The 26,351-nt window shown below is 45.1% G+C and overlaps 1 protein-coding gene across 2 annotated transcripts; it reads right to left on the bottom strand.

Annotated features, from left to right (window-relative positions):
• Positions 1 to 3,182: 3,182 nt before the first annotated feature.
• Positions 3,183 to 25,073, bottom strand: CCDC102A (coiled-coil domain containing 102A). 2 transcript variants are annotated; one of them, XM_089540132.1, is made up of 9 exons: positions 24,964 to 25,073; positions 13,493 to 14,421; positions 12,859 to 13,076; positions 12,314 to 12,422; positions 11,109 to 11,225; positions 10,594 to 10,803; positions 9,018 to 9,188; positions 8,159 to 8,262; positions 3,183 to 4,327 (listed from the first exon to the last, which is right to left on the bottom strand). In XM_089540132.1, exons 2-9 carry the CDS (start codon positions 14,090 to 14,092, stop codon positions 4,201 to 4,203), a joined length of 1,656 nt encoding a protein of 551 aa, XP_089396258.1. In that variant the 5' UTR covers positions 14,093 to 14,421; positions 24,964 to 25,073; the 3' UTR covers positions 3,183 to 4,200. The 2 variants fall into 2 exon arrangements, with proteins under 2 accessions (XP_089396258.1, XP_089396259.1); XM_089540133.1 differs by lacking the exon at positions 8,159 to 8,262.
• Positions 25,074 to 26,351: the final 1,278 nt, after the last annotated feature.

Raw genomic sequence — 26,351 nt, 5'->3', positions numbered from 1 at the left:
CACCTGTTTTGCCGAATCCTTCCCAACCCAATGCTATAATTTATAGCAATTTTATAAACTACCAAAAATCCTCTGCCCTTTTCTGAGCTTCCATGTCAACCATGCAAGGGTTTCTTGACAGACATGCCAATATGCAAAGAATTCGCTTAAGCTAGAAAAGGTGAAAGCCACCGGTTTTGGCCACATGCCTCTCTGCTTAATGCTGTTGAGTATTATGGTCATGTGCTATAGCATGCATGGCAGCAGAGTTTATTCTGGAGCCTGTCCCCAAAAGCAAATGGACAAGAAACTGCCATACTCAACTTTCCAAAAACCAGTTTGGCTTGCTTATCTACCTACCTACCTACCTACCTATCTATCTATCTATCTATCTATCTATCTATCTATCTATCTATCTATCTGTTGAACTATTCTGCAGACCTTGCTGCGTACAGCTGTCTAGGCTGGCATGCATGATTTGTAGGGACACCTTTGCTATTCTGGACTTGATTTACTTGGCTATAAAAATTATGAATGCTTGCCACAAATTAAGAAAAAGCCTATCAACAACCTAAGAAGAGAACTTCTCTTTCTGGCAATCAATTAAAAGCCAGAGCAAGCAGAATTATCTCATTGAAATATCAATATTTAATACACTTGCATCTCCTGGTTCTTTTCAGCGCACGGCTCCCATGCGCCACTGCTCTTCCTCTCTGTAATGTTCATGTGGCAACACACACACGCACACATTTAATGCCAGGCAAAGAGGTTGGAGCTCAGCCTGCCAGGGGTTGTGTTGCCGTTCCTGGTGGGATAACTTGAACCTCCAGCTTCCAATATAGAGCGGGCACTTTATATACCACTAAAAAAAGAGGGGAAAATACAACATCGGTTTGTATAAAACTGCTCTTACCAATTTCTTTGTACAGATGGAAAATGAGAAATGGTTATAATTCATGCAGAGATAGAGTGCATCTCACCTGAGTGGGTCACCTGTCTGCTTGCTGAGACAGCTGTCAAACAGGGATGAGCCATTTTGAGTCCTTCTTAGGCTACTGGTGTGTATCCACACATGGTACAAAATGTTGGTTATTATGGCTTATAAAGCTCTATATGGTTTGTTGTTGTGTGCTTTCAAGTCATTTCTGTCTTACAGCATCCCTAAGGCAAATCTATAATGGGGTTTTCTTGGCAAAGTTTGTTCACAGGTGGTTTACCATGGCCTTCCTCTGAGGGTGAGAGAGGGTGACTTGCGCAAGGTTGGCTAAATGGGAATTGAACTCTGGTCTCCAAAGCTGTAGCCTGATGCTCAAACCACTAGGCCATGCTGGCTCCTAAATGGTTTAGGTCTGGGCTACGTCATAGATGGTATCCTAATGCGATCCAAGCAATTGCAGATTCTCTCCAAACTACCTTTTCTGGTCAAGTCTCCCTAAAATTATAGAATCTAGCCTTCTCTTCTCTTAGCCTTCTCTTCTCCAGGGTGAAAATACCCACCTCTCAAAGTCATTCTCCTTCATGTGAGCAAAAGTAATCCCTCTTTGCAACTCTGGTGTTGGGATGGAGAAAACTCTCTGAATCTCCTTAGACATCCTATAACAGTTCTTGGGGGCCCATGTAGCGCTCTTTTTCTCCTATGCACAGAGGAAGTGATCTCACTACAATTACATCACTCTGCGATGATGGAAACATAAACCCTGGGTTTGCTATAAAACGACGATCATGGGCTGTTACAGCTTAATTTTCAACCGTTGTTTTAGGCTCGCCTCCAACAACCGTATTAGCCGTCAAGCTGAATAAGCCTCGGCGAGCTAGTAATTGCAAGCTGGCGATGTTTTATTCATGGACCGGCAAGCGCATGGAGAGTATCCTTTGTATAGGCATGCACATCTATGTGCATACACACACATTTAAAAAGAAGAAGGAAAGGAGGGGAAGACAGGAGGGATTTTGATGTTGTCAGCGTACTGATCAAAGGGCTGCCAAGTGAAATCCCTTCGCCAGAAGAGCGCCAGGGTTTGCCTGCCCTCCCCAATGATCTGCACCTGCTGAGATCACAAAGGACACTGATGGATAATGTCAGCAGACTCGGTCACCCCAGTGTGCTCTCTTCACTAGAAAGCTCAGAAATCTCTCCATCAAATAATTGTGGGAGCTTATTTCTGACTGGAGGAAGAAGTATGTTTTGTTGTTGTGTGCCTTCAAGACATTTCTAGCTTATGGTGACCTGAAGTCAAATCTATTACAAGGTTTTCTTGGCAAGGTTTGTTCAGAGGGGGTTTGCCTTTGCATTTGCCATAGACTGAGAGATGGCAGCTTGTCCAAAGTCACCCAGTGGGTTTCCATGGATGAGCCAGGATAATATATGATATATCCATTGGGCCTTTGGTATACACTGGGGTTTGGTTCTAGGACCTTCTCATGGATACCAAAGTCTATGGGTGCTCAAGTCCCGTTGTATACAATAGCATGGTAGGTATGCTGCTCCCCCCAATCCAAATTAGAATAAAACCAGGGATGCACTGCTGGCCTGCTCCGTGATGTAGTTTCTATGGCTTCAACACGCTTGGCCCAATGGGACTCTTGTGAACCCACACATGCTCCTAGGAGAATTAATACGGTATGCCAGACCTCAGCTGGAGCACCACAATGAGATTTCAGCCAATGATAATTAGAGGTACTAGTTGTGGAAATGAAAGTTAGAAAATACAATAAGACCTTATCTATGGGCTCACTTTCTGCAGTTTCACTTAAGTGTCGTGTGAAAATATAGTCAAAATGCAAGGTTTGCTGGCAAGAAAATGGAAGCGTTTGTAGGCATCTCTTGGTGCTCCCATGCAATTCTATGGTTTGCTTGGTCCATAAGTTGACCCCCTGCCTTTCCCTTGTTGTGAGGAAGCAACAACAGAGCATTGGGAGAATGGGGTGAGGGACTATGCCTGGTTACATGAAGCATTGTTTCTAAGGGCAGTCCAAAAATATAGCCAAAATATCGTGTTCAGTACTATCTATGGTGTCAAGCATCCATGACTTGTGTACAACTTCATACAGAATTTGTGGCAGAAGTGGCAGGATTTGAACCCAAAACTCTATGAATAGCTGCTGAGTTTCTTAGTGAACAACAAAGTCAGGCATTTGCAGGAGAAAGAGACACAGAGTACCAGCATGTAAGCCACAAACCACAAACACTATGGTGAGCTCAGTGTTTATAATACAAAACATACAATATAGAGAAATATAGATAAATGAGGAGGCTGAAGTAATGGGATGCTTCTTCATCACATTTTTGATCCCTTTCCTCACCTGCCTCTCTGGTGTTTTGAGTACCTGTTCAACTCAGGAGACACGGTGGAGCCAATCTGGAGGATCGGTTGAGTAGAAAATTGACGCAAGAAAGTACTGAAGGGAAGCGTAGGCCACAGTGGTCTCCATGGGAAGAGACCCACACCATCTCATTCCTTTCTTCTCCATCCCACACTTTGCTTCTCCCTTCCTTCTCAAGAGAGTTCATTTCCCAGTTCTTGGATTTGTTTGAACTGAGCTCAGAGTCTTGTGCTTGACCTCCAAGAGAGAAAATGGAGACTGGGAGTGTGCCTGCCAATAGCGAGGAATGAAATGGATTAGGTTTACCCTTGAAACTCAGGGATTTCCATGTCCGCAGGTGATGAATCCACCCTGCCTTTCTGCTGGAACCTTAACAGGTGCCAAACCCCAAACAAGTTTTGTTTTGGGCAGCTCCTTTAAAGTTCACAGTAAAATCAGAGTGGACTGGTCAACCCACTGACATGGAAACCACCAGCCACCGCATCTTCAAATACTGAAGATGCTTGAGCATTAGGTGAAGTTGGTATACAAATAATCCCAATGGAGGCAGATGGTTCCCTGGAATATGTCAAGTTTTTAGTTCTTGGTTTTGCTTTGAGCACCAGCGATGATTTGTAGGATGGGAATGGCGAGGGGGACAAGTAAGCGGGGCATTGCATGACAACACCCTCTTTGAAATCTTTCCAGGACCAATTTCTTCAAACGGCCATTCCTGGTCAGCAAGTCTTATTTCCTCCCCAGCCTTTCTCACAGCTCTGTGTCTCTTTTCCCTTTGAGTTGTTAAAAGAAAAGGCCATATATTGCTCTGGTTGAAGAGCAATTGTCCTGACCCAAGCACCATGCTCAGTGCAGCAAGCATCTAGGCTTCTGTGTCACTATCACTAGTGACAGTGGTTGCTAAGGAACTTGGATTTGCAAGTCTTCGTCTTCATCGAGGTCGCTGGTGCCATCGCCAGGGTCATCGGGGCCAAAGCGTGAACCACGGATCTTCCCAAAAAGAGGGATGTTCTGCTGGCGGCGGAGTCTGTCCCAGGAAAAAACAGAACAAGAGAGATAGAAGAAAGAAGAGAGACAGAAGAAGAAGCCAAAAATCAATCATTGGATTCCTCTAGATGGGTGTGTAGTTCATGCGATTTTTCTAACATATCCAAATGATGTTTCTGGTGAGAAGGACTGTGCAATTCAAAAGTTTGCTTTAAGAATATTCAATAACTATTCCAACAGATAGGGTTTGCTTTTTTTAAGTCCAAGGAAATAATGCTTGGTTTCTACTACAAAACAGCAGAGTTTGGGTAAGAGAGAATGAAACAGTTGACATCTTTTATTAAAAAAAAACACCCTGTTCCTCTATATTTAAAAAGCAAAGCTAAACAAAGCCTCTCCGCAAATAGAAACAGCAGCTTAGCAGACAAAGAGACAAAACAGAACCTCCTTCCTCTGCTGTGTTCATTTCCTCCTGCGTTGTGTTAAGAGTGTTGTTTGTTTTTAATGGGAAGAATCGGTGAAAAATCATCTCTACATGTCTACAACCGGAAGTGATACAACCTATGCAGCAGTCTCATTCATTCTTCTGCATGTATAGATCCAAGGGCCAGAATTATGTTTATATTAGTAGAAATACTATTACACGCAATGGGTTATCCTTTAGGAGGCTGTGTGCAGGCCAAGGTTGCACAAGTAGCATTCCTCTGGTGTAAGGGATGCACCAGCACCACATTTTCTAATGTCGGTATAACACTACACTGTTATAGTGCTATCATTCCACTTTAACTGGTATGGCTGCTTCCTGTGAAATTGCTGAATCTGTGGGTAAAGAATCTGTAGATATGGAAAGCCAACTGTAACTCACCCCATAAGTTATTTTATTTTGGTTGTAGCTAATATTATTCTGGCAGTGACTATTTTGCAGATATCAGTATATCATCATCATCATCATCATCATCATCATCATCATCATCATCATCATCATCATCATGCTCCCTTTTTGTTTCACTCTAGAGCCACAGCAAGAACCTTACTCTTTCCCATTAAAGTCTTCCGAGAGATAAAAATGAACTTGCCCCAGAACACACCAGAGCTATTACTTCATGTTTAAACTTCATCCAGTAAAGTGGGTGTTATACGCAGATAAAAGTCAGACTTGGACAGGGAGCCCCTCCATGGCTCCAAGCAGCACTTAGCAGACTTTTGATGAAAGCCAGCAAAGCTGACCAGAAACCCTTTTCAGATCCAAGGTACTTAGCAACAGCTAGTATTATCTTCTGTAACCTTTTATCGAGGCGTGGGATGGCGGAGATAGGGGGCAGGAAGTTGGCAGGATGAACTTAACGCAGCCAATGCTCAACTTTCTTAATGGTATGCTTCAAAATGTGGGGGTTTTTGGCTGCATCTGCACGGCAGAAATAACGCAATTTGATACCGCTTTAACTGCCATGGCTCAATGTGATGGAATCATAGTTTGTTGTGACAGCAGAGTTCTCTCACAGAGAAGGCTAAATGTCTCACAAAACTACAAATCCTAGAAATCCATAGCATTGAGCCATGGAGGTAAAGCAGTGTCAAACTCCAATGCTCAAGCCACTATGCCATCAAACACCAAATCTCAGGATTCTTTTATGCTTAAGACATGGCAGTTACAACGGCATCGAAGTGCTATAAAGGAGTCACATTGATACACTTCTTGTCTGTTGCAGAAGCAGAGGAAATCTAAAGCAAATGCATGCAGCTGATGTATTGACAGATACACTTGGTGTAGAACAGTGCTTTCCAAATGCTGGTCTTTCACATAGTTTGGACTTCAGCTCCTCAAACCCCCAAACATTGGTCAATCGCCAGAGGAGACCACTGTGGGTGACAAGAAGGCAAAGCAGCTGCCCAACCTTGGCCGGTAGACTGGCTATCTCCCATTGTGAATGGGGCTCATTCTCAGCACTGTTAGCTCCATGATCTTCCCAGCATTAAACTTCACCCACTGGAAATTTATGGGGCCAATTTCCAGTCCAAAAGCTCTCCAATGGAGGCTGTTTCTTCTATAAGTCTCTAGGTGCAAGAGCCCAACTACAGCTGCTTTTTACTGGAAAAAGCATGAATTATTTAAGGAGAGCGAGGGCAGTGGGTTCTGCTAGCAAGGGGGGAAGAAGGCTCCATTATTCTCCCTTGATTTAATGGCAACATCCCTAATAAATAAGGAGATAAAAATCATCTCTTCTCTCTCTCTCTCTCTCCCCCCTCTACAAAAAGGAAAAAAAGCCCAGCTGCCTCTCCTCAAAGGGCTCTTTGGATAGAGCAGAATCGATTGGAGCTGGCGGTCATCTTAGTGTTTTATTGCTAGAAAAGCACACATGCAAATTGAAAACAAAAACCCTTTTAAAGGCAATAAAATGGAAGCATCTTTTAAAGGCACTTTGGCTTAGCATGTCATGGGCCCTCTAACCTCACCCCAATCCCTTGATCTTTCCATCCCCAAAACATCCAGATCTCCTTTAGGATGGAAACATATCTCTCTAGAGGCCTGAATCTTTTCCCCCAGGTTCCCATCTACACAAAGCCTTCCTCTGGTTACAGGGGCTGGTTACAGGGAACTTCCATTGAAACAGCTTCACTTACTACTGTTTTGGTTCCTGGCCACGATTCAAAGTGCTGATTATGACCTATAGAGCCCTATAGGGGTTGCATCCAGACTATATGTAAAAACTATGGCTGTAGCTGCACTGCAGGAATAATGCAGTTTGGCACCACTTCAACTGCCGTGCTTCAGTGCTATCGAATCCTGTGATTTGTAGTTTGTTGCGGCACCAGACACTCTCTGTCAAAGAAGGCTAAATGTCCAACAAAACAACAAATCCTATGCAGAATTATGCAGAATTTTTGTGATAGGTAGAGAAATTACATTATTTCAAATCAATGAATATTCAGGGTCTCAGTAATTTGCCACATTTGGGTATGGAAGTAAATTTCCCAATTACACTTGGAGACAGGAGTGACGTACACAAATACACATGCACGCAACACATATCTTCCAACATATACATTCTCCCCATACATGTTCTCACAATAAGATTTGGCCATTAGCCTTTGCACTCGGTGTGTGTGTATGCGCTGTGTGCCTTTGAGTTGTTCCTGACTTACAGCAACCCATGAATGGGAGACAGCAGCCTCTCTTGCTCTCCTGTCTGCTTTTTCCCCCTCTAAGATGGATGGGGCCAGACCATACTAGGAGGAGGAAGGAACCCAGAAAGTCCTACCTTCTCTCCTACACTTCTTCCATTGCGTGTTTGAAGCTTAGCAGGCCTTCTCTTCCACTGAGCTCCTTGTGTCTTAAATGGATGTGAATGCTACACCCCATTTCTTCCAAAAGGTAGACATTTGGGAAGCATCACTAGGATGGTGGTCATGGCGTCACCCAGTGGGGTCCTCATTCCTTGCACACCCCTAGTGATGTCCCTGCATTTCTTAACCATGCCCAATCCATCATTCATAGGTTTCTGTACTACTTCATAGAATCATAGAATAATAGAGTTGGAAGAGACCACAAGGGCCATCCAGTCCAACCCCTCTGCTATACAGTAACTCTCAGTCAAAGCATCCCCAACAGATGGCCATCCAGCCTCTGCTTAAAGACCTCCAAGGAAGTAGACTCCACTACACTCTGAGGGAGTTTGTTCCACTGTCGGACAGCCCTTACTGTCAGGAAGTTCTTCCTAATGTTGAGGTGGAATCTCTTTTGCTGTAGCTTGCATCCATTGTTCTGGGTCCTAGTCTCTGGAGCAGCTGAAAACAAGCTTGCTCCATCCTCATTATGACATCCCTTCTACATTCTGCTGGCCTCCCTAGACTTATCAGGGCTTCTCCCTACCTGGATTGCAGGTGCTCCAGCTGCACTTGGAGGTTCTCGCTTTGCTCTGTCTGCTCATCAAGCGACCTCTGCAATTTCCGCGCCTGGTTATGGGCCTCATCAAGCTGCAGAGCGGACAGAAACATACACATCAGAGGGGATCAAACCCCAGTGAATAAGGAGTGAGGCAGAATCCTCAGCACCACCAAGTCTCCCTATTCCGCACATACATCCAGACACCCGTAGATGGTTTGGACTCCAGTGCTTGAGTGAGAGGCATAATCCATATAGTCATTTCTGCACACTTTTGAAGTTTATCTACACTATGCAATCATAGCAGCTTGATACAACTTGTACTGCCATAACTCCATCCTCTTGAACCTTGGGATTTGCAGTCTGATGAAGTCTTTAAAATTCTTTGCTATAGGGTAAGGGAGCAGACTAGAGTTCTCTAATAGAGAACCCCAAGTCTTTCAGCAAACTACAAACACCAATATGCAAAGGGAGTTTTCAGCACCTTTGACTAACTGAAAGATAGAAGTTGGTAGCCTAAGCTTTTGTAAAATTGATCCTACTTTCTCAGATATCTCCACCAAATGGATCTGAGGAAGTAGACTAAAGTCTGCATTGGATTGGCAGCCATGAAGGATGACCTCTCAGGTCTCTGAACTCCCTCTTCCCCCCATTCTTGCAGTCCTAAATGCCAACAAAAATGGGGGATTACCAAACTGTTGGGCATTTGTTCATGCATACAACACAGATGTAAACTTTCAGTCTAGGCACCTAAATCCCAGAGTAAAATCTGCAGAGATGGGAGAGGAGGAGGAGGAGGAGGAGGAGGAGGAGGAGGAGAAGACACTGGTAGGACCTAGAGCCTTACCTCATCCTCAGCCTGGGCCAGTTCCTTCTTGAGCTCTTCTACACGCAGGCGTAACTTCTTCACTTCAGCCTCATGCTGCTCAACCCGCCGGTTGGCATGGGCCAGCTCAGCCATCTTCTCCTGGCATTGCTTCTTCAGCTTGGCATGCACATGCTTCAGGTCAGCCAGTTCCTAAGGAAGGCAAATCCAGCTAGGCAAGTAAGCAGGACTGCATCAGACCTTTTGTAGACAAAGACACAACTGTGCCCTAATCTAGGTGTAAATGCTATGTCCCATTGGGACTGGAAGGAAGCAACCTCAAGATGCAACTTTAGGGTGACGTGCTAAAAGCTTCCATTCTGATACAGCTGCTATTCTTCTGTTGTTGTTGTCGTTATTTTTAAAGTAACATATTTGTTGGCTTTTTTTTGCAATACAAAACAATATGTGTATATTCTGAATAGCTGCTAAATAAATAATAACATTGCCGCCATATTCTGATTTTCTGTTTCCTCGTGCATTCCTGTTTACCTCTGAGGCTTGGAGCTGTTCCCTTAAAAATTGCAATCTCTCCAAACTGAAGCATGAAACAAGAGGAACAAATAGCTCTGCAGACTGTTGGTGTTGGAGGAAGAGGCAAGGAAAACCAAATTTCCAAGAAATGATCTTGTCTGTTTGTCTCTCACCATCTCAGGCAAGATTCAAAGACATGGCTCTGTTAGTCTGGAAAATCAGCATGCAAAGGGATCTTGTAGAACCTTTGAGACGTAACTGAAAGAAAGATGTTATTAGCATGAGCGTTCGTAGACTCCAAGTCTATGAATGTTCATGCTACCAACTGAACTCATGCTACCAACCTTCCCTGCCACCTGTATTATTTTAAACACCTTTTGCCTGATGAAGAAGCCAGTGGCGCTTCATGTACATTGTGCATTTTGGTTGGCCCAACAAAGGCAGCATTGCTTTGTGGATTTTGGATGTTACACTTTGCTATATGACCAACACAGCTACCCAAGCATATGTTTTCCCATAGAAAGGTTTGCCTGCCACCTGGTGTTGGCTCTCAGGAAACCACTTCTGAAATAAGAAACATTGAGGGTGTTTGTTTGCTTCTTTTTTTATTCCTTGCTTCAAACATAGCAACACCTTTTGCTCTACTTTAATTGCATTATTCAGCTGGAAGAGAGGGGGGACCTTCTTTATTGGCAGCAACAGTTTGCAAGAAAAAGCTGGGCATCAGCTTCTGGGCACCAAACTTCAAGAGGGATATTGACAAGCTGGACTGTGTCCAGAAGAGGATGACCAAAATTATCAAAATGGTGAAAGGTTTGGAAACCATCAAACCCTCTGAGGAGCAGCTAGGGGAGCTGGTTATGTTCAGCCCGGGGAAGAGAAGGTTAAGGGGTGACATGATAGCCCTGTTTAAATATTTGAAGGGATGCCATGTTGAAGATGGAGCAAGCTTGTTTTCTGCTGCTCCAGAAAATAGGAGCAATGGATTCAAGCAACAGGAAAAGAGATTCTACCTCAACATTAGGAGGAATGTCCTGACAGTAAGAAAGCCCACCTGTCATCCCAAATGGAAACTCAGTGTCACCTTATTTTTCTCAAAGAGCTCTGCTTGGATGGTTTTGAAGTCAGTGTCAAGGGCACTGACTGTTTGCCTCCTCTTTCGTGCCAAGACTTCCTCCAGGTCCTCAATTTGTGCCCGCAGCTTCTTGTTCTCCCGTTCAAGGTTCAGCTTCTCCGTCTCCAGGCGCTCCCGCTTTCCCCATTCTGCTGCGTTCTCAGCCTGGAGGCGCTCCATCTTCAGAAGGAGGAGGAAAATGGGGAATGAGAGTGGGGCATCACGACTACTCCAACATCAGAACCCACCAACCTTCACTGCATTTACTACTGACTGCTTTCTCCTGCTAAATCTTAAATCAGAAGCAAAATACACGATCCCACGGATCAATCCCCACAAGCACATATAATGTACTAGCTGATTTAAACAAGATAAATTAGGATTTTAAGGGCCAGATTGTTTCAATGGACTCAGCAGGTGAGCCATGGGAAGGCTCCAAGGATGCTCTGGATGGTCCACCAAGTCAACTGTTCCCACATTCTCACCTCCGAGCGCAACTCTGCCAACTTCTTGTCCATACTCGACCGTGCCCCAAGCTCATCTTCCAGATCCTCAGAGATGCGTCCCAGTTCATCTTGGTGGATCTCCTTGAGGATATTCAGCTGCAGAGAGAAAAGAGAAGCTGGAAAATAACGTATCTTTATCTCCCACCCCCCCTTTGCTAGAAAGAAAAGAAAATATAGTAGATTGTGGCAGACCCCTACTACCTTTAGAACAAAGAAAGGCAAAAAGTTGTGTTATTCTGAAACACCTCCTATAGTTAAGTTCTTCTCCTATAGTTAAGAAACCCTGTGCTCCCTTTTGGGGTACTATAGCTCAGGGTGGGCAACTCCAGCAAGTCTGGAGGCCAATTTTATGTTTCCTGGGACTCTCCAAGGAACAGTCTACCAAAAACCTCCCTTTCCACCAAAAACCTTGTGGTTTTAAGTAACTATGTAATCCAATGAAAGGGATCTCAATAGCCTACAGGTTGAGTCTCCCATATCAAGAAGTCTGAAATACAAAATACTCCAAAAACCAAAACATTTTTCATGGGCGGCTGAGATAGTGGCACTTTTGCTTTCTGATGGACAGCAGTTATTTTAATAATTATTTTAAGGGGCATTTAGAGACATTTTGAGAAACATTTAAACAATTCTCAGTGTTTGAAATATGAGTGAACAGTGTGCATGCTGCTAGGATGGTGAGTAGTGAAAAAAAGACAAGAGATGCAGAGATTAATAGTAATATGTAAATGGCACGTGTCGTTAAACACCATTACTGAAAAACAAGCTTTTCCAACCAGGCACTTTCCAGATAAGTTGACTTTGCCAAGTTTCCACCATTCTGCAATCAGACTATGTGATTTCTATGCATCGGGAAAGCACCAGGTTAAGCAAACCAATGTATACTCCTTCAAGAGTACTTCTGTGCCAGTTGCAGTGTCCACCAAAGTATCCTATGCCTTTTTCTCTAACAACATTGTGACTTCTACCGTTAATGTTAAACCATTAGCACAATGGCAACTCACCACATCAACTCCCCATCCAACTTTAACCCAAATGGACTAGAGTGTTCTGAGCTTGCTAACAAGGTCGCTAAACACGTTATGCCTTTTCTACAAAGGTTCCAATCTCTGGCTTAGAGGCATGAGAGATTGGCTGACCTGCTCCAGCAATTCCTGTTTTGCGCTTGCTCAAGATTGGCTGACCTGCTTCAGCACTTCTTGCTTGTTCTTGTTCAGCTCTTCGTACTTGATCTTCCACTGGCTCAGCTCCCCTTCCAGCTTCTCAATGTTCTTGCTGAGGGACAGTTTGTCCCTGAAAGAGACAACAACACAAATTGGCAGGGCTGAGGGTGGCTATGCTTTTATGGGGGGAAGAGTTTTGTGCTCTGACCATCCCAAGGGGACCCTATATACAACAAGGCCATCACATTTGCTGGGGATCCCCAAGAAGTGGAAAAACTGCAAATAAAACAATACTGCTTTCCTAACCCGAGACAAAACCCCTCTAAAAATCTTAGAACTCTGTGGTCAACATCTGCCAGAACTTGACCACAGAATCATGTTGGAGGACCTACAAATGCCTAGAGAAGCATTTTCTCTAGGAATCTCTAGGTCCTCCAGTACAACTCCACAGTCAACTTCCAGCAGAATTTCTCTGGAGGACATAGTGATTCCTAGAGAGAACTTACTAATCAAATCCTCTTGGACAACTGTATTTGACCAAGATATCATAGGAGTTCCACACTCACTCTCGCTCCTTGAGTAGGACTTTCTGGGACTCATCTAGCCGCAGCTTGAGTGCGGTGATCTTGGTGGCATCTTCTTCAATGACGGAGACATCTTCCCAAAGCAGACGGTTCCTCTCTTGGCGGGTGAAAGACGAACGGACACTGATCGAACTTCTCTGGTCCCAGCACTCAGGTCCTTCCTGCTTGCTCTTCAAGAGGTTCTCCATCAGTTCAAACTCCTGCAAGGATTGTGGATTTTATGGGGTAGGTGGTGAGGAGGAGAAGTGATGAATTGCAAAATTGCATTTTTTTGTTTGACAAAATATTCCACCTGATATCCTGGGATCTCAGGGCAGTGCACAATTTAGAACAACTTGAACTGTTTCAAGCAACTTAAAATTCAATACCATAAAAATAAACCATGGTCTAAATTCTCCTGATAGTAGATCCAACCACTACGCCATACTAGCTCTCCTTTTAAAAATGTTTATATCTTACCCTTTATGATAGAATCTCAGGGCAGCTGACAAATCAAACAATATCAACATCTCCAAATAGGGCACCCAAACTGAAAACTGGGGAGGGCTCCTGTAACTTTAATGGTTGTGCAGAAGACAATCCCTTACTCTCCTCCACAATCCCTCTCCCTCCTTACCTTATTTTTTGACATCTTCTCAGAGCCGACGTCCCGTACCGGCTCCTGCTCCGGGGCGGCATCACTCTCCTTCTCAGAGGTGATGCGGTTGTCCGTCTCCTTCTCCTTCTCTCCCTCGCCATCTCCTTTGAGCCGGGCCACCTCTTTGCCCAGTTGCTCATTCTCGTTCAGGACCTCTTGTCTCTCCCGCTTCAGGCTGGTCAGTTCCTTCGTCAGGGTCTCCAGCTTCTGGCGCAGTTGGCGCACTTCCTCCCGGGCCTTGTTCCGCTCAGCACGCACCTTGCTCCACTTTTCTCGCCAGTTGGCGGTGCAGTCCGACCACCAGCGCATCGTCTTCTCCATCTGTGCAGCTCTGGCTCGGGCCTCTTCCAGTTCGCGGAGCCGCAGCTCTTCCCGGCTCTCCCAGTCCCCTTCGAGGCAACTGGCGCTCAGCAGGGAGAGCTGGGGTGGCCCGGGCGATGGGGTGCCGCTCTTTGGAGTAGGGGGCATGGAATCAGACAGGCTCATCCTCTCCGGCTGAGGGCTGCCCAAAATGTTTAGGAGGCTGCTCTTGGAGAGCTGAGGCGAATCAGCCAAGCGGGAACTGGCACTCTGACTCATTTCGCCTCGGGGTCAAGTCTCCAAATGATGGCAAATAAGTCAATGGGAATGTGGCATGGGAGCTCAAAGTGCCATTTTCTCCTCAGTGAGAGAAAGTTTAATTATTATTTCTGTCACAAGGAATCTTTTGCCAGGCACTAGGCTCCCATAGTTTGTCACTTCAGATGAAAACAAATTGGGAGAGGGATGCCAAAGAAGAAGCCAAAATGGCACAAAGTTGGTGGTAATCCTGGTGCCTCAATGAAGAAAGGGACCTATTACTCCTTGGTTTTTAGGATTCCCATCTTAGGGAGTCAAGTGCTGCTGTAGAAACCAGAGGATGCAGAGGCCTAAGTAAAAAAGAGAAGAAAAACTTAATCATACACGGTGGCCTTGAATGCTGGCCACTTGCGGCCATTCATCATGGTGGTTTCTGGAGTTTTCCTCTACCTTCTGTTTGCATGAGGAAAATATTACAAAACTAATCCCTATGGCAGAAAGAGCTCTTCCCCACATCCCAATGAAAACAACACAATATGCACATCAGAGTAGCAGAGCACTAAAGTCAGAATCATACAAGCCATTATACTCCCCATTACTATGTAAGGATTTGAGAGCTGGACAGTGAAGAAAGCTGAAAGAAAGAAAACCAACTCATTTGCAATGTGATGCTGGAGAAGAGTGTTGGATACCATGGACAGCCAGAAAGACAAACAAACAGGTCCTTGATTAGATCAACCCTGAACTCTCCCTGGAAGCCAAGATGACGAAACTGAGGCTGTCGTACTTTGGCCGTATCATGAGAAGACATGGATCAATGGAAAAGAAAACAATGCTAGGAAAGATTGATGGTAGTAGGAAGAGAGTAAGACCATGCGCCAGTTGGCTGGACTCTGAATTTGCAAGACCTAAACAGAGCAGCGGAGGATAGGGGGTCTTAGAGATGTCTCATCCATAGGATCGCCATGATTGAGTGCAGTTTAGAACAACAACAAGCATAGCTGCCATGTTAACGTTCTTCACTTTTGTTTCTGCCATTCCCTTCCTTATTGATGGTTGGGACTAAGGTTGTCAGAGTGAAGACTCGAGAAGGTCCTTATACCTTTAATGGTTGTGTAGGAGAGGGCATTTCTGCAGGTGTTGCTTGATGTGCACCCAGGTAACAAACAACCCCTCTTGAAAAGTCCAATTTCTACATACCCATTGGAAGCATAGGAGCCTTCTCCAACTTTCACACTGGGAAACTCAGCTGAGACCAGGGGTGGGTAAGGTAAGGGTGTGGGGTATCATGCAACCGCTGTTTTTGTGGCTCACATATCCCCAGTTGCCCTTCATCTGGCAAAAAAAGGTGAACTGCCTCTCCAAGAGTGTCCTTGGGGCCATACGGGGCTCATGGGTTGCATTCCTGCCCAGATTCGTACAAGGTTTCGTTTCCATAAAATCAATGCCAGCAGCTCAGCCTTGGCTTTGGCAAGAGATTTGCCCATTTCTCTAAGGAGACAGCAACCAGACATAAGGCGACGTCATTGCATTTTCCACTCCTCTTGAAACTTGGCTTGGAAATGGTAGGAAGGAGATGAACCAAATGAGGGGGGAAAAGGGAGGGAAGGAGGAATAAATTTTTAGCATGGAAAGAAGGAACAAACAAAAGGAAAGAGGATAATTGCATCCAGGCAGAGACAAACAAGAGAGGAAGAACAAAAATACATGTGCAGAAGAAATGAGAAACCATAAAGCAGAGAGTAAGGCCAATGAGCCAGCCAAGAAGCTGTCATTTGGGAGACCCACGCAGTTTCTCCACTGGCCAAAGGTAAAATGGATCATTCACTCCTGGTTCGGGTTTGAAAATGAGGCAGGAAGCAGCTGGTCAGAAGAGAGGGCCAGCTTCGCCCCTTCCCAAAGACAAAGAAACAACAGCCCTGTAAAAAGTATTGCTGTCTATGAAACAAGTCTGAACCACTAACTTAGGTTATTGCAACAGACACGCTCTAGGTATCAGTCATGGAGTATGGATGGGTAAACATTACAAGAGAGCCATCATGATGCAGTGGTTTGAGCACAATAGGACTAGGACTCTGGAGATTGGGAATTGATTCCCTGCTTGGTCACAGAAACCCACTGGGTGGCCCTTGGGCACATCACACTCTCTCAGCCCCAGAAATCCCCACCCTTGGCAATGCCATAGGTCAGAAATGACTTGAAGGCACACAACAACAAACTTTGCAACTCCAGTTAAGGAAGTGATTGTTTGGCTTTACCCTAAGCCAGTCTTCTCCAACTTCCATGTATCATACCCTCCAACTGTCCCAAATTGGTAGGGAGAGTCCCAATTAATCCTCTGCAATCCCACTTTTTCACCTGCTTTTAAAATGCCCGTTTCGGTCTCCTTTTCCAACTTTCCTCCTTTGCCCTTGTACTTCAATTGTTGCAAAAGGAGTTCAAAACATGAAAGTAGATTGCAAAACTCAGTAGTAGTTCTGCAGGCGAGGAAGAGAAAGGTTTCCATGACTGAGTGGTCTCTGGTCTTAGTTGAGCTTAGCTGAGTAAGGATCCAGATCCTGCTTTCCCAGAGTCTTAGTCCAACATTCAAACCACTGGCTCTCTCATGCATAGCGCATGGCACAAAGCTTTGCTTTCTCAGCTTCCCCTCCGGCTGCCCTTCACCCCAGCGACCACTTATCTAATTCCACCACTTTCCCACACTCTGCAATTCTTTTGCTCCACTTTCTAGGTTGCCTAAAGATGACAGGGGCCCCTTTTTTCTCATGCATGCAGGAAGCCTGTCTTTCATTTACGTCCCACATAGAGGCCAAAAGAAGAATGGAGGGAGCCTCTTGCAGACACATCTTTCCCAACCCAAATTCTTTGGCTGCCTCTCTTTCTCTCTCTCCTTCCCTCCACAGCCTCCAACAACTCAAAAATGTCTGCTTTTCTCCTTTGTACTTATTACACAAGAAGTGAGAGAGGCGAACCCTACAAGTAGAAAGGCGATAGTCGCCAAAGGAATGGGATGGTCAAGCATTTCAAATCCATAGGAAGCTGACTGACCTGTGGATTTTTCTCATCCAAACTTGGCTTTGTTCAGAAATAGTGTGAGAATGAGCCCATTTGGACATGAGTGTTTGGAGCAAAATCCCAGCGTTTTCAATCCCGGCTCAAAAGGCACTCACGGTGAAGCTGTTACATGAGCTGCCCGGCACAACGACAACCAGACAATCTCACATCGGGCTGTAAGCCTCTGTAATGTGGAGCGAACCAAGGTGTGCCAAAGTGTGAACTGCGCACCCGTTCTACTTCCTGCAAAATGATATTTTTAGCCCTTGTGGAAAAACAATCACTTTCCCTACAAGTTTTGTTCCATATACATAAATAGGTCAGACTTTTTTGGCACCTGAAAGTCGAACTCAGCTCAGGACCATGTGTGTTTTGCAATGCTGCCCAAGCAGAGGATTTCATACTGAGCCCCAAGGACCTCAGCTTCGCTGTTTTGAAAATTATTTTTCTCCTGCTGTCGTTCTAGGTCTGAAAGTCTGGCAAAATCTCAAAGACAGAAAAAGGTTTTTGACCCCCCCCCCCAAAAAAAAAAAGTCCTTTATGGGGCATGAGGGCATTTTTGCCACATTTTGGAGGACCACAAAAACAGACCAGAGTCAAACATGACCCACAGATGGCATTTTGCCTACCGATGCCTTCCCTGATGGTTGCAGCAAGTGAAAACAAAAATGGGTTCAGGGTTGTAAAACGTTTTACACACAGAGAGAGGCTTCCAAAAATGCTTAAGGGTGAGATAATGAAGATGTGTCAGATGTTTGTGAAATCCCAGTGTGTGTACTTTGGCGTCTGGGAGGCAATTGCTTAAAAGACGTGGGATGGCAAGTTTGGGACGGGAGGGGGTTAGGAGGTCAAAGGTCAAGTGATTTAACTAGGCCTGCCCTTGGGACAATTGCAAAGTCCCCTGGCAGCTATTTGCCAACTTGGGACAAGGAAGATTTAATGAACTGATTAGTCTCATTTCTCCCAACTGCTAGAACTGCAAGGATTTCACCCTGATTGAAGGGCAGAACTTAAGTTACTTATTTTCCAACATCAGTTCCAATATGAGTTGCTGTCCCCAAGAAAGTAACTTTTCTGGAAGAGAGTCATCATCGCTGGGGCACTTTAGGCCCAGAAAGGCCTTTAAAAAAACTGGAAGTGAAAATTGGAGGAAGGGACATCAACAATGTAAGATATATGCAGATGATGCCATATTGCTAGTGGGGAAACCAAAGCAAAAACCTGGAACAATTACTGAAGAAAGTCAAGGAGGAAATGACTAAGGCAGGTTTAGTGCTGAACATTAAAAAACAAAACCCAAAATAAAGACCACAGATGGTTTAGATTATGCAGACAATGAAACAATTGAAATAAAGGTACACATGCATGCACACACTTGCACCAAAAACCCAAACAATCTAGAGTGAACCTGGAAGCTTTAGACACAGGAATTCACTCTCCAGTGAGCTCCATTTTCATCAATCTGTATAGACCCTCCCTAGTATAGCTCAGGATCAGAAATATGCCTCTCAGACACACTGATCCATCCCTGCTTTACAATAAAGGGAAGGCTTCTTCTTAACCATCATGAGAACGCTCTGAAGAGCATCAAAGACCAAAGCACCTAAATCTAATCCAGAGTCCAGAAAAGGTACCTGGTTTGGATGACGGCTCTCAGAGTCCTCCAAACCAGCATAGACTGTGGGAGCTATAGTTTCCCCCCCTCCAGAAACATTTCCAAGCATTCGCAGTACAGACTACGGTTGTGCCAAATCCACTTACCTCACCCTCAAAAGGAGAACTCCTTGCTCTTACTCAGATGTGGCTTCTTTAGTTGCCAAAGGCAAGCTACTATCCAAATCCAGTTTGTACCCCAATAACTACGGAAATGGGGCAGACACAGTTTCCCTTCCATTTTGGAAAGGAGGAAAGAAAACAGCAGGGCAAGCACACCCGAAGAAGTCCCAAGAAGGACTCTGCAAGCGCTTAGAGGCACATTTTCTGTCTTAAGGAGGAATTTGCTTCCCCCAGTGAGGCTCCAGGTGAGAACACCTGTCTGCAAGAATGGCAATTTTAAGCTGGATTAAATAAATCAAACAGGACAGCAGCCACTGGCAGGTTTGATCTGGAGGTGTGACACTGAGCTCCTTAAGCTTTCAAGGGCTTCCTAGAAAAACAAAGGCATGGGTTGGAGAGGAGGGAAGAGGAAAAGGAAGCATTTTAAGGCACTTTGGAGGGGAGAACTACCCTGGTCTACATGTGAGGGACTTTGAAAGAGTTGGAAAACCAGGTCTCAGGTCAGAAAGAAAAGCCAAGAGATTGCATTCTCTACCCCACCTGAGTCGCCAATGAGTCTAGGTTTAATCCAGAGCAAGGCGTGGCGTGGTTTTCCATTAGAAACAGGGTTGCAATCCTTAACAGAGCAGTTAATTGTTTAACAGAACTTTTAATAACAAAGCGAGTGCCCTATGCTTGGACATTAAAATAAGCCTGGGCAGCAGTGTGTTTTGGACCAATGGATTTCTATGGTTCCTGAAGTCCTAATCTACTACTGCATCATGCTGGCTCATTCCAATATATATTGTTCTTGTCGTGTGTCTTCAAGGCGTTTCTGACTTGTGGCAACCCTAAGTCGAACCTATCTTGGGATTTTCTCGGCAAGGTTTGTCCGGAGGATGTTTGCCATTGCTCTCCCTAAGGCTGAGAGTGTGTGACTAGCCCAAGCTCAACCAGTGGGCTTCCATGGTCTCCAGAGTCATAATCCAATGCTCAAATCATTATGCCACACTGGCACACTTTTTCGTATTACCTACCCTGCATTTCTCTATTTGGGAATGAAAGAGAGAAAGGGAGATGCTCATGCCTATCTGTCCTCCTCTCAAGTAAAGGACCCACCAAACATGAACTCCACATCCCAGAACCCACAGGAATCATGCAGGGGAAGCAAACCACCCGCAAGTTGCACTAATTGTTTGCAGGCGCCTTCGCTCCTGGAAGGCCTTTGCCCACATGAAAGGATCCTGGTGCTAGCAACCAGACGCTGAGCAGACGATGCAGCCGGACAGTGGGAGTCGCTTGATTTTCCACCAAGTCCTTCAGAGACACTTACACTTTGGCTACTCAGCATCCCAACCCCAACATCTCCTCATTCAATGGAGACTAAATTGGGAAGAGGCATTGTGAATCTTCCACAAGGATCCAGGCATGCAGGGCCAGTGAGAAAGACATGGAAACTGAACCACTAGGATACAGGCACAAAGGATCTGTGTACAAATAACAGCAGCAGCAGCCGAAAACAACAAAGACTTGGACTGCTGACACACTCCAAAATTAATCCAGTTTGACACCACTTTAACTGCCACATCTCCTTGCTATCAATTTGTAGTTTGTTGTGGTACCAGAGCTCTCCGACAGGGAAGGCAAAACAGCTCATGAAACTACAAGTACCAGAATTCCATAGCATGTATCCATGGCATTTTAAGGCAGTATTTTTTTGTGAGTTTTTCAGACTATGTGGCCATGTTCTAGAAGAGTTTATTCCTGACGTTTCGCCAGCATCTTCAGAGAAGATGCCAGCCACAGATGCCGGCGAAACGTCTGGAACAAACTCTTCTATAGCATGGTCATAGAGGCTGAAAAACCCACAAAAAAACTATGGATGCCGGCTGTGAAAGCCTTCGACTTCACATTTAAGGCAGTGTCAAACTGCATTACTTCTGCAGTGTATCTCAGAAAACATCAAATCCCAGGATTCCATAGCACTGAACCATGGCAGTGGAAGTGGTGTCAAATTGCATCAGTTCTGCAGCACAGATGCAGCCGGCGTTTGGTATCAAAGGAAGTCTTGCGAAGGCCTAGAATTGCAACCAATTCCCTTTCAGAACACTGTGGCTTGACTTTATTTTTAATCTGAAGAAGTGGATTATAATCAATGAAAGCTCGTGATAAAGTAAATCAAAGGTGCTAGAAGATTCCTTCTCTTCCCTTGCATATCTTTGCATACTGAAACGGACTAACAGCCAGGCCTATCTCTCTGAAAACTGCAGCCAAAGTGGGACTCTGCTTTGGCATGCACCCAAGTGAGAGTGCGCCCAGCTAGCATAATGGCGAATCCAGCTGTGCAAACAAAGCATCCCTCCTCCCCACAACTGAGAAGGGAGCGCTTCCCTTTCCCCTTTTGTCTTTTGCAGCAATCGAGAAAAACAGGGTGGAGATAAGGGAAATTTCTGTCATCCTGACACTATCAGATATGAGGCTGATGCACCCCGCAAAAGAGAGAAAGAAAGATAGAAAGAAAGACAAAGTTCTGCTGGAACTAGGTGCCTGGAGGTGGAACTTAACTACATACTCTATGTATTTTGTATCACTATACATAAACGTTTCTACATTTTTTCTCACTTTGTGCAGGTGTGAGAAAAGCTACAATTACTGAAATATACAACTACACCAAAGGCAACTTCCAGCAGAAGGAAAACCAAGACAAAGCCAATATAGATGTCCAAAACACACTGCAGAAATAATCTGGTTTGACACTGCTTCAACTGCCCTGGCTGAGTGCTAGGGAATTCTAGGAACTGTAGTTATGTGAGACATTTAGCCTTCTCTGTCGGAATGTTCTGGTGCCACAATAAACTACAATTCCCAGGATCCCTTAGCACTGAGCCAGGGCAGTTAAAGCAGTCTCAAACTGGACTATTTCTGCAGTGCATTTTGTAGCATAGCCTCCCTACGAATGGGATCCGGAGTGCGAGTGGTACTGAACCCGTCCAAGATACCTTTCAGCCCTGCGTCCACACAACCGCTTCTGCGATCTGAAATTAAGATCCCCAAAGGATGTATTAACTAGAATGCAGGACAAAAGGCCAAATGGCTGGCATCGCTGCCAAGCTAGGAATGTGCTCCAGGAAACCTTAATGGCCGGGTGCTGGAGAGTCATAATTGGTTAAGTATAGGGCTTTGGGAGATGGTCAACCCACTGCCACCAAGAGAGCCCAGTTTTGGATACCCAGCCTAAGTGCAATGACAAGCGGGAAAGAGGACATGACCCACCGCAGTGCAGGTGCTGCTGGACTTATACCCCTTGGGTCAATGTATTTTGGGTCTTACCTTCGAATGTCAAGAAAACAAAAATGACCACAGAAGTTACTAAAAGACTAGTGCAAAGACTACCATACCCTCTGAGTGTGACTCAGGGAGCTGGGTATGTTCAGCCTGGAGAAGAGAGGGTTAAAAGGTGACATGATAGCCCTGTTTAAATACTTGAAGGGGTGTCATATTGAGGAGGGAGCAAGCTTGTTTTCTGCTACTCCAGAGAATAGGATATGGAGCAATGGATTCAAACTATAGGGAAAGAGGAAAAGAGATTCCACTTTTAAAAGGTCTGGAAACCATAAAGCCCTATGAGGAGAGAGTGAGGGAGCTGGAGATGTTTAGCCTGGAGAAGAGAAGGTTAAGGGGTGATATGAGAGCCTTGTTTAAATATTTGAAGGGGTGTCACATTGAGGATTGAACAAGCTTGATTTCTGCTGCTCCAGAGATCAGGACAAGGTGCAATGGATTCAAACTGCAGGAAAAGAGATTCCACCTAAACATTAGGAAGAACGTCCTGATGGTAAGAGCTGTTCGACAGTGGAATACACTGCCTTGGAGTGTGTTGGAGTCTCCTTCTTTGGAGGCTTTTAAATAGAGGCTGGATGGGGATGCTTTGATTGAGAGTTCCTGCATGGCAGGGATTGGACTTGGTGTCCTTTGAGGTCTCTTCTATTCAATGACTAATGCAAAGTTGGCAAACTTGCTTGAGCTTGAGGGTTGAATTCCTTTTCGGAGACGTTCTCCCTGGGACCCTCATTCCAGTGAAGGGTGGAGACAAAGGCAAAGGATTTTGACCCAAAACAACTGGAATGTTTTATCTTAAGGCTTTCCCTTCCACTAACCGTGCCTCAGGCCAGGCATTTCATCACACTATATGTCTTGATAGCAGTTTGGCATTACTTAAGCAGCCATGACTCAATACTAAGCAATCTGACTAAGGAATTGGTGACAGATTAGAGAGGAACAGGTTGAGTCTCCCTCATCCAGAATCCTGAAATCCAAAATACATTTGTGGCTTTGGCTAACATGTTCTCTCTAGGAATGTGTAGGTCCTCCAGTGTGACTCTGCTAGACGTTGATCACTGAGTCACACTGGAGGACTGAGAAACACTTCTCTAGGCATTTGGGGGTCCTCCAACATGCTTCTATGGCCAGATGTTAACAACAGAGTTGCATCGCAGGACTTAGAAATTCCTAAAGAAAAGTAAAAATTACAAAACTAGTTGTTTCTTATTTGTGGGTTTCCCACTTTCCCAGGGGTCTTGTGCCCATAAGCCCAGAGAAAGTGGAAGGCCCACTGTGCTCCAAAACCCCAAACTTATGGTTTAGTGTACATAAACTTTGTTTCACGCACAACATTATTAAAAGTATTATGTTGAAAATTACCTTCAGGCGATGTGCATAAGGTGCCTATGGAACGTAAATGATTTTTGTGTTTTAGACTTGGGCCCCATCTGCAAAATATCTCATTATTTAATGTGTAAGCAAACACCGGTTATTACAAATCCCCCAACCAGACAACGCTGCTCCTTCTCGTCCCAAGCATGCTCAGATAAGAGACTAGCTTGTAGTTTGGACTCCTGGAAATCTTAGCAAGCATGGCCAATGCTCAGGGAGCTGAAGTCCCCAATATCTCAAGAACCAAAACTGTGGATTATAAGAGCTCTTGGGTGGCCAATTCTAAATGTGCTTTAACTTATTTCCACTTCATGAATTCATGTGAAGTTGACCTATGAGAGAGGACCATAGTGGTTTGAGTGCTGGGCTACAACTCTAAGGACCAGGGTTTGAGTCCTGGCTTGGCCATGAAACCCACTTCCCAGTCTCCCACTCCCCATCTTTGGAAGCCAACTTCTCCTCTCAGGAAAGGGGCCTTGGAGGGGGACCCCAAATTGTAGGCCCCTCTCTTTCTGAGGCTCCCTGGGGGTCTCTTTTATGGGGGTCATGCCTTGAGCCCCTCTTTCCTTGGGGGGCCAGGCTCTCCCCTCCCTGAAGTTGCAGCCCCCCAGAAGCATGAGGGAGAGGACTGAAAGGAGAAATGGGGGTCTTCCTCCTTCTCTTCCTTTCCCTCCAAGTCTCCCACTCCCAAGCCAAACTTACAGAAGGGGTTTTGGGCTTGGACCCCTGAGGGTCTCTTTCTTGGGGAGGGGTCCTGCCTTGAACCCCATTTTCTTGGGGGGCTCAAACTCCCCCCTCTTTGAAACTTCACCCTCCCAAGGGTCCTGAGAATGAGGAGACAGAAGACACCTGAAAGGCCAATTACTATTACTGCTACTACTACCACTATTACTATTACTGCTACTACTACCACTATTACTACTACTACCACTACCACTATTACTGCTACTGCTACCACTATTACTACTACCACTATTACTATTACTGCTACTACTACCACTATTACTACTACTACCACTACCACTATTACTGCTACTGCTACCACTATTACTACTACCACTATTACTATTACTGCTACTACTACCACTATTACTACTACTACCACTACCACTATTACTGCTACCACTATTACTACTACCACTATTACTATTACTGCTACTACTACCACTATTACTGCTACTACTACCACTATTACTACTACTGCTACTACTACCACTACTTCTCCTTCTCCTGCTGCTTCCTCTTCCTCTTCTTCTCCTCCTTCTCTTCCTCCTCTGAGGGGTCTTTCTGGACCACCCCCCCTTGAACCCCCTCAAAGGAAGGGGACCTTGGAAAGAGGACCCCCCTCCATTTCCACCCGGGTTACTCACCTCGCTTGCAAATCAAGGCTGAGAGTTTAACTCGCGTCCGTTCCGCTTGGGTTTCCGTCCGCACTGCTGTTGCTGCTGCTGCTGCTGCTGTTGCTGCTGCTTTGGGCCTGGGAGTCTGGGAAGTGTGGAGGAGAGGTTTGGAGTAGTAGTCTCCTCCCCTTCGGAGTTGGAGAGGAAAGGGGGGCTTCCTGGGGAAGGGGGCTGCTTGGCTCAACCCAGAGGAGAAGGCAAAGGCTTGCATTCAGACGTGACACGGGAGTTGGCACTCATTCCAAAGGAGGCCATGCGAGTCAAGGCTGCTGTGCAACTTTATTGCCCAGCCAACTCCAATTTGCAAGTAACCCAAGTCCCACTTGAGTCTTGTTGGAAGTGCTTTGCATATTTCTCTTTCCCTTCTCCTTGGATGGATAGAGAAGGCTAAATGCATCACAAAAACTACAGCTCCCAGGATTCCCTGGCCCTAAGCCAGGGCAGCTAAAGGGGTCTCAAGATGGATTACTATTCCCGCAGTGTGTTTTGGACCTGGGTCAATGGACTCTAGTCGACATCATTGGCATGCCTTTCGGATTATGTTATTTTGAATGTGAATTATTTTCCTGCAATTCTGGAGCTCTGCTGATGCTGCGATGTAAGTTGAAAAAGAAGAAGGAGAAAATAAACAGAACAAACAAACAAACAAACAAGGCAATTGGGCTCCTTGGGAATATAGTAGAGGGAAGGGAGAGTCATACTACCTGGCTGCCAATATCACAACTTGTCTGCAGCAACATTGTACACCTGTGGATTTGCATTATGGAGAGGCCATTGATAGGTTTCCACCGTCAATGAAAAGGGATGCCAGAACCATGTTTTCGGCGACAAAGCGACTATGAGTCAGAGGCATCATCATGCCATAATTTATGGCCAAAGCAATCTTTTTGGGGTCTGTTCCCAGTTTAAAAGCCATGCATAGTAATCTTAAGTACCAAACCTAAGGAGTTTATCACATAGTTGGTAAAATCCCATGCGGAAATGTGATTTTAAAATCCGGGTGTTGATTGTTAGATGCATTGGCATGAAATTATTATTATTATTATTAAGCTTTATTTATAAATATGAAAATAATCCGAACCACTAGATGTCACCAAAAGCCAGGCCACCAATAAGAACAACTTGGAGGAAATGTTTTAAGGGTCCTTTAACTGTGAATAGCCTTTGCAAGTCTTCCAGGAAAGCAATGACCCTCAAGGCAAAGTTTTCTGCGCCACTGAACAGAACTGTAGCTGGATCCAGTTGAGGATGGATTTCCTATTGTAAAAGAACCCAGGTTGAACCAAATAGGAGCTCCTGATGTCTGGAAGTTCACAGGGATAAAAGTTCATCTGTTTTGGGGCAGAGTGACCAGATGT

Source organism: Sceloporus occidentalis, unplaced genomic scaffold (genome assembly GCF_023333645.1).
Source record: "Sceloporus occidentalis isolate IW3139 unplaced genomic scaffold, rSceOcc1.0.p SCAF_10, whole genome shotgun sequence".
NCBI classification, from domain to species: Eukaryota; Metazoa; Chordata; class Lepidosauria; order Squamata; family Phrynosomatidae; genus Sceloporus; species Sceloporus occidentalis.
This window is presented reverse-complemented; position numbering and strand designations above follow the sequence as displayed.